General features: G+C 45.1%; 1 protein-coding gene across 1 annotated transcript in view; it reads right to left on the reverse strand.

Moving 5' to 3' along the window:
• Positions 1 to 9331, reverse strand: part of LOC106809933 (A disintegrin and metalloproteinase with thrombospondin motifs 6-like) — a 54961-nt gene that overhangs the window by 15321 nt on the left and 30309 nt on the right. Inside the window, exons 4-7 of the mRNA XM_014813171.1 lie at positions 7956 to 8039; positions 6286 to 6428; positions 2432 to 2475; positions 314 to 419 (exon numbers count right to left, since the gene is read on the reverse strand). Of these exons, the coding sequence (XP_014668657.1) occupies positions 314 to 419; positions 2432 to 2475; positions 6286 to 6428; positions 7956 to 8039 (377 nt within the window). The remainder of the gene's footprint in view (positions 1 to 313; positions 420 to 2431; positions 2476 to 6285; positions 6429 to 7955; positions 8040 to 9331) is intronic.

The raw sequence follows: 9331 nt of genomic DNA on the forward strand, positions 1-9331 counted from the left end.
CACACACACACACACACACACACACACACACACACACACACTCACATACATGCATAAATGCATACACACACACGCACAGAGAGAAAGAGAGAGAGAGAGAGAAAGAGAGAGAGAGAGAGAGAGAAAGAGAGAGAAAAAAAGACGCACGCACGAACGCACGCACACACGCACACATTTTTCTCCGTTGGTATTGACATTACACGATGAGTCGCATGTAAACCCTATCAGCTACATCACCACTATACTATGCACGCCATGCAACGTGACAATGCGCGCATGCGCTCTCCGATTCGTCGTAGAAATCGCATCTTACTTGTGTCCGATCTCGTGCGCGATGGTGAACGCACTCGCGAGCCCGATGTCCTCACTGATGCTGCAGCTCCTGTCTGGCTCACACATGCCGGCCACCGGCGCCAACCCTAGTGCAGGCGAACACACACACACAGTAGCGTAAATAATACAGATAGGATATAATCAAGAGTGAATAATAATAGTAAAAAATAATAATAGTAAAGTAGTAGTAGTAGTAGTAGTAGTAGTAGACTAGTAGTAGTAGTATAATAGTTACAGTATATAAATCAGGGGTTCTTAACATGTGTTCCAGGTGGGCTTCAGGGGGTCCGTGAATCAGTCGCATGAAAATTTTGTGTTTATATGCTTATGTGCATTTTTCTGGGGAAGGGTCCGCCGTAGCTTTCACCAGATTCTCAAAAGGGTCCATGACTCAAAAAGGTTAAGGACCACTTGGTTTAGATGCAGATGGCAGGGTGAAAGCTCTGCAGCGATGCCACTTCTATTAAATTGATTCTATTAGGGACACTTTCCGCCTCTTATTATGACGTTTCCGTTGAGTGACAGCTACTCGGGGATTCAACCTCCGTATAACGGACACCTGTATATAAAGCACACATTTGGAGGGTCCCCCCCCCCCAACTTAGTGACAGTTACATACATGTCTGACTGTAGGCGAACCGTTAATGAGACACACGTTTTAAGACACTATACGCGCCCGCACGAGGGCCGGTGTATATAGCCGTCCAGCAACAGAGACCGAGCACATGGTGTGGAGGCATCCACTACTACTGTCTCCGTGCACCCGTCAGGGAGACATAGCGACCCCGCTGCGCTTACAGTCAGTCGGCAGTAGTTAACAAGGTCGGCAAGTGTCGCATCTCGCTATCGTAAACGCTATACGCCATCGTATTTCGCCGACCTGATGTCAGTCGCCTTGCCGACTTGGCACGCGCGCAGCACGACTACTTTTTCGCTTCGCTTTTCTGGCGGGCTTGAATTTTATGGGAAATACAGCGGCGGGTGGCAACGATTTTTTGCCGTGCGGAGTTTTTTTTAAATCTCGGGGCCCACGCTCCAGTTGAGTTGTGCGATACAGGGGCGGTTGTTGCGTAATAGATGAGTAACGTTTGCCAATCGTTGACGCACGCTTATGAAAATACAACTTTCGGTTTTGAATCTACAAAAACAGAAGGGGGAGATATAGAAATGTACGGGGTTTCGTCTCGATCGGCATCAGTAGTCGCCTTCCACACGGAAAATTCTTTCACGCCAGGGGAATGTTCGCATTGCGTGAGACTTCAGCGTGTTTGCAGGATTGATGTCGTGAGCGCACAATGATTGCAGTGTCTAATTCGCTGAGACGCGGTGGCGCAAGGGAAGTCGAAAAAAACGAGTTGAAATTCGGCGTTCATTGAATTTAGAAATGCTTACTTCGACGTGTGCGCCTTGTTTAGTTTAGTCCAGACTATACTAGAATAGACTAGACTAGACTAGACTATAGACTAGACTAGACTAGACTAGACTAGACTAGACTAGACTAGACTAGACTAGACTAGACTAGAATAGACTAGACTAGACTAGACTAGACTAGACTAGACTAGACTAGACTAGACTAGACTAGACTAGACTAGACTAGACTAGACTAGACTAGACTAGACTAGACCAATTAATCAATTCTAGTATAATTTAGTCTATTCTAGCCTAGTTTAGTCTTGTCTTGTCTAGTCTAATCTAGTCTAGTTTAGTCTTGTCTTGTCTAGTCTAATCTAGCCTACTCTATTTAAGTCTAGTCTAGCCTAGTCTAGACTAGTATACAACAAGCCTTGTCTAGTCTACGTCTAGTCTTGATCTATTCTTGATGCGCAAACATTTATATATATATCATGAATCATCGCCGAGTCATTTTTTTATCCTGCTCCGTCAACGTCGTTCCGCCATTTTTCTGACCGACAACCATAAAATTAGCTGACATGTGCAGAAAGATTAATGGCGTTGACTTTTCGCGTAGACCCCTCGTTGTAGCGAACGATGTATGTGGTCCCGTACGTGTCAGATGCCACATGCGTTCATTGCGAAACTTGGTTAGCGATCAGAATTTATTTTTGACGTGCGCGAGCAACAAGTACGTAATACATACCGAGGGTGCCGCACGGTCGATTCTTATAGGTGCATATGTCATATCTGCAACATAACAACACACGATTGTGACGAGTGCGTGAGAACGATACACGCATGCGCGCGCGGGTACGTACGCACGTACGAACGCACGCACGGGCGCGCATACACAGACACACGCTTACAGCTAATACTTTCAGACAATTCACCAGAATAATACTGTGATACTCATGTACTTCTTAAGTATACAATAATTCTAAAACATTACTTAAGTACGCTAAGTAACATAGTAACGCTTAAACATTATTTGAGTATACAGTAATATTGAAGGACTGCTAAGGCCAATATATATATATAGACCAATATATACACGAGCGCGCGCGCGAGCGTGTGCGAGTAAAAAGCGAGAGTGGTTTATTTTCATATCGCGTAAAACAAATTAGGAACTTTGTGGCAATGCTCTCGGTGCCCTGCCCTTGCCATGACGTAGTGAACACTCGGTGGCCGCCGCTGTAGCATGGCAGACCTCCCCGCAGTGGTGGCAAACACCTCTTTATATATTACGCAGGGGCATGGGCATGTCTAGCAATACAAGGCGCATGTCGCATTACACATGGGGATTCGACCTTTATTGCCAACGTGAAATGGCTGTGTGGCCCCATTGCCTAAGGTGGGTGGGGAGGGGGTGCGTTTGCCATCGGGGGATGTCTACCATGATAGTCGCTATGCGTAAGCTGGTCCGCACTCGGCGGCAGGGGGCGCCGTCGCTGCGGTGAGTCACGCTGTCAGGCGGACAATGACGTCGGCGATGCCGAAAAACGTCTATACACACGCACGCACGCACGCACACGCACGCATGCGCGCACACACACAACACAACACGCACGCACGCACGCACGCACGCACGCGCCCACACGCACGCATGCACGCACACACACAACACAACATGCACGCACGCACGCACGCACGCACGCGCACGCGCACACACACGCACGCACGCACGCACGCACGCGCGCACACACACGCACACACACGCACACACACCCGCATACACGCACGCACACACGCACGCGCACACGCACGCACGCACGCACATGGGCCGCATTTAACGTACTCGAACGAAGACGACGACACGAATGCAATAAAATGCGATCTCAAATGTTCGCGCAAAGAACCGAACCTATTATGCTCACTGCAGACTGCCGCGTCAAGGGAAACTAACCATTCCGCACCGCACATGAAAACGACGTATGTCGAAGACTACGTGATTCACGCTCGCTAAGCGTTCAGCCACCACCACCATTTCCCCCTTCATAAAGTTGTTATGTAGTATACAACTGTTACAGCATGCGTGAAGCCTACGCACGGACCTCCACGACGTTATGGCGGTACAAAAAGCGTCGGCGCGGATTGCTCTAGTAAGTGATTCGCGCTTCGCTCACTCGTAGGTGAATTCACGAGTGCGTGCACGCGTTCCATTCTTCGCTTGAATTAACATTATATCAGAAGTAGATAATAGGGATATAGTTCCTTATTATCTACTTCTAATTATATTTAGTAAATAAAGAAACGTTCTGCCCTTCTTTACCAGTCACTCACTCTCCACATGTTCTTCCCTGTTCCGATGTTATTTAAAGAATTTGTATTTTTTGTTTGCTCTATTGTATTGTATTGTATTGTATTGTATTGTATTGTATTGTATTGTATTGTATTGTATTGTATTGTATTGTTATTGTATTTATTGTTTTGAATTGTTATTGCCATTGCTTGTATTGTCATTGTATTGTATTGTATTGTATTGTATTGTATTGTATTGTATTGTATTGTATTGTATTACATTGTAGTGTGTTGTGCTGTTTTGTATTGTATTGATTTTATTTTGTATTGTTGTTTTGTATTTGTATATATTGCATTATTTATGTGAACGAAACGTCTAACGGGGCGCTAACACATGCAGGCACTATGCCGAACACAGTATGTAATAGCAAATACAGCGAGTATGTTGCTCACTGACCTTCCAATCTTCTTACTATACAACCTAAGTCTGTTATACAACATTTAAATTCACTCCCACTTACCTCTCCTCCGCTCTCCTCCCCTCTCACCTCCGCATCTCCCTGACCGACCGCATCGCCCGACCCTTCTCTTTCTTTCTCGCTCTTTCCGTCACTCATTCGTCTTTTATTCGTTCTTCCTGTCCCCTTTCTCTCCCACGCTCCCTTCTCTCGTCTTCTCGCATTTGCGCTCTCTCTCCCGCATGATCTCTTCTCTTTCCCCAGTATATCCTTCTTCTTTTTTATCTCTTCCTCTTTCTTTTTCCTTCTTTTTTCTCCCCAACTTCCACTATTTCTTCCCATCAATCTCCCGTCTTTCTCCCATCTCCCCCTCGCTCTATTAAGTTAGGCTTCACGTTGAATCAGCACGCTGCGCGGCGTAGCGGCAGTTCGCAGCATACATGTTGAACTCATTTACATCAAAGATCAACACGGATAATATATTCAGACTCAAGTGTACATCTTAGTTGCTTGCACATGTGTATATGGCGTGCGCGTAAATTACTACGCGCGAGCTCCCGCTCCAGATTTCCGCCCTGCTTATAGATATAGCGCATAAACGCAAATTAATTCATGCAAATTAGCGCCAGAATGTTGCGGCGCACAAATATTTCGGCGCTTTTTAAGTGAAACGTTGGTCGATTTGACTGTTGAGCCGAGAGCAGCTTCGAGTGAGCCGTACGGTTGGAACTATTGCTACGCGCAGGAACTATGCACGCACGCGCGCTCCGAGTTTCTAGTTTGAGTCACCACATAGCACCGGCTATAAATTGCTCCACATGTAATGTGTTACCCGCACTGTACTAACAATTTTTGTTAAGTACGCGAGATTAAATAAATATTGTTTTATTCACGCGAGATTTCTAATAATAAATTTCGCTCCCGAATTAAAATCCAAGCCCGCGGCGTCAGCCGGGAAAGGTTTAGAAAACACGGTGTTGCTCTCTTTTTGCGCGCTCAAGTACTTCTTCTCGTGTCGCGTATATGCCAACAAAATAATTAATACGTAAATCGAGTAGACTGCATAGACCGAGGCAGTTTCCACCGCCTATTTGTGATTTGTTACTTTTTTCACTCGCTAGATATACGAGTGATGTTCAGGGGTATTTTCCGCCGTTTATTTAGGATTTGTTCGTTTTTTTGACCCGCTAGCAATACGAGTCACACTAAATAAAACACGAGTCAACATCCAAAAGCATATTGGATGTGTAACGTTGTTTATTCGTCGAGTGGGATTTAGTAACGTATTTGTTCTAATCAGAAGCTGCAAGCCATGTATGTAAATATGATCTTTGCGTGAGTATACAATTACACAGCTACCGTTAACGTATCAAGCTAAAAACTACTTAATACCACCTAATACTTAATACTCGGTTAATACAATATGTAATGCACAGCATTGATTCATCGAGAGGGTGGCTAATATATTCGGTTAGCTACAACTTATGTTCAATGGATGCTAACCCGGGGAAGAGGAACATGTGAAACATGTGAAGCTATCACACACATTGAAAAATGATGAATTCCCCGATGCGCGTAACAATATTATTCTCGCCGCAATGTTACTAATATGCGCGCAATGGTTAGATTCCCCCTGAGTTCACACGTCACAATTTCTCTACTGTTCGAACGTTCGTTCGATCATTCGTGCGTACTTACGTGTGTACGAGCGTACATGCGTGAGTGTGTATGGGGGTGCATGCGTGTATGTGTACACGTGTATATATGAATGCGTGCGTGCGTGCGTGCGTGCGTGTGTGTGTACGTGCGTGCGTGCGTGCGCGTGTGTGTGTGCGTGCGTGCGTGCGTGCGTGATACACACCTGGTGATAAGCACAGCGTTGTCGTGATGGGCTAGGCCCTGGTCCTCCTTCCTCTTAGATCCTACGGCCGGATTGATCGTGCTCTGCCACCTACAGAAGCTGTCCAGAGAGCGGTCAGCATGGTGAGAGATCGACAGATCAGGCTGCAACATTCCAACACACCGGCTTCAATGCTACGTCTACATATCAATAGTGAGTGAAATCGTATCGCGGATGTGTATTATATGTTATATATATATATATATATATATATATATATATGTTATATATATATGTTATATATATCTGTTATATATATTATATCACGCACCTGATATTATATTAAGATAATAATTAAATATATAAATAAATATTAATAATAATTAATCCATATTATGTCATTCTTGATGCTATATTATATATGTTTGGCATATATAAGAATCACATAGACACTTCGTTACTAAGCCGCATTTTTAGAATACCCCGAGTGAAACACTGACTCGTAAGAGCAACCTGTCAATCCCTCTAGGCGGATGGGATAATTTACACTACTCTCAAACAACAGGAAGTATGAGAGACAACAGACGCGCATGACAAACAACAACTAACGTGAATAACAACCTAGCGTGAATTCCAGGGAGTTCACTGTAAAGAAGTTATGCGATATACGCATTGTCTCAGCTCCCACGTACGCTTCCTGAGTCACAGCTTCCGCTCATCGTCCTTAATCATCGCGTTGATTTATTTGATGACTCATTATCATTAGAATGCTGCATGATCATACTCAGGATACATATATCATGAACTATCAGGATCTATATATATCAGAACAAAGATTCATCGTTTGACAAGATTATAAATGCCGATGTTTTATCTATAAGTTGTGCTAGATCTGGGATCAGAAACATTTTAATAAAAGATTAAATGAAAATTTTAAAGACCAAACAACAACTACGGGCAACGCTGGAGGGGTGGGGAATAGGACGCACGGTGCGGAAAACACACACTAACACCATCAGTGCAACGCTAGTCTGGAACCTGCGAGAGAGGGAGCGGAAAGAGGTAAGGTCCGGAAACAGTTGGGGAAGATCCGTAGAGACCGAATGAAAAGAAGCACAAACATCCTGACACGAAATGGAGAAAATTGCACAACACCGATCCCGCTAGCGGACATTTGTGAATGATCTGTACTACCCCTCTGAGAAGATAATAGGGTTATTTTAGTTCAATGTCAAGTTCGTTCGATATAGGAATCATGCCGGCGTTCCAATTACGATCATGTTTTTTTTCCCAAAAAGATGTTTAACGAATGTTAACGTAACGTAATATTTATGGAGCATGTCACTTTACGATATACCAACACTAATTTTATGAGTGAAACCCCGGCATACCGCGCTCACCCACCATCAACTTGCCATCGTTTCTGGGGGAAATTAATTTAGCGAGATTCCAGGGGTTTAACCACCCATGTCCCATGTGCAATTAGCTATTGCTAGATCATGTATAGTACTAAAAGAACTGTTGGTGAGCAAACCAAAACTAGCAATGACTAAAATAAACAATAACAAAAATTAACCCGTGGTTAGTCTAGAAGTACTATTGAGCCAATGTCACTCCACCAGCTACGGATAAATCGTAGCCTGAGATTTGGGTGACACTATTAGTAAGCGGAGACTAATGAGAATTCTTACCTGGTCCTCGGTTAGCAGCACAAGCCTCGTGATGACGATACTCACAGAGTTGCCGATGCTCTCATGGCGGTACAGCTTGGCGACCTGGCCTCCAGAAATGCAAAATGCATTTAGCAAAATAAAATCGAGAAGGGGAATCGCTACTGTCGCAACGTCCATAGTCCAACAACAGACCAAAGATGCTCTGGTTTCGGTAAGATTAATCGAATTCGACAAATGAAATGGGATGGGGGGGGGGAGATTGGCCGGATGTCCGATTAACTTTCTAAATCATCAGATCTTATTATCTGATAATTTTGATTTGATTATTGTTATTTGATCATCATTATCTGCTTACCATTAATTATGTTACCATTGCCAGAACACCCAGCTCATATATCAGCAAATGTCAATATTAACCCCTGATATAATCGATATACACCTCGCTCCATCCCCACAATTGTAGCAACGTTTAATACTCTATACTCTATAGTCGTTTACACCGACGGCCGCGCATCGAAACCTGGCAGAGCTACGCGAGCGGCGCAGAGAGTTCTGGCTGTGAACTCTGTTGGGTAAACGATGTCAATTCATGACAACGTGTCGCCCGCGGGCCGGGAAGCCAGCCAGCCAGCGAGCCTGGCTACAGCTAGTAGCTCTCTCGCGCCTGCCACCGCTACGCACTGTTTACGCGGGCCTATCAACAGGTAGCATATGGTCGGGGCATGGCAGGGGCCTCTGTACGGCCGCTGTCAGCCTCCACGCTACTCTTCCTGGGGAAAATAACGTTTGTTTTAACATGTGGTACGTGTTTACAAACGGCGGGTCAAAAACCACAAGCATCGTGCGCGCGCGTCGGCCCTGCATATTTTGGGATGGAGCACCGGGCCCACGGAGAGGGAAGAAGGGAAGAAAGAGCGAGGAAGAGAGGAGAAGGAGAAAAGGAGAAAGAAAGAGAGAGAGTGAGGGAAAAAGAGGAGGAGAATGAGAAAAGGGTATTGGAAGAGGTAGAGATAAGAGGGGAATGGGGCGAGAGAAAGCGTGTGACAAAACGAGAAAGAAAGAGGGAGGGAGAAAGCGATCGAAAAAGCGAGAGAGAAATAGGGAGTAGGAAAGCCAGCGAGAAAACGAGAGAGAAAGAAGGCACGTTAAAGCGAGGGAGAGAGGATGAGAGAAGAAAATAGTAAGAGAGAGAGAGAGAAAGAGAGCGAGAGAGAGAGAGAGAGAGAGAGAGGGAGATAGAGAGAGACGGGGAGAGACGGGGAGGGGAAAGAGAGAGAGAGAGAGCGAGAGAGAGAGAGAGAGAGAGAGAGGGAGATAGAGAGAGACGGGGAGAGACGGGGAGGGGAAAGAGAGAGAGAGAGAGCGAGAGAGAGAGAGAGAGAGAGAGAGAGAGA

Source organism: Priapulus caudatus, unplaced genomic scaffold (assembly GCF_000485595.1).
Source record: "Priapulus caudatus unplaced genomic scaffold, Priapulus_caudatus-5.0.1 Scaffold397, whole genome shotgun sequence".
Taxonomy (NCBI): domain Eukaryota; kingdom Metazoa; phylum Priapulida; class Priapulimorpha; order Priapulimorphida; family Priapulidae; genus Priapulus; species Priapulus caudatus.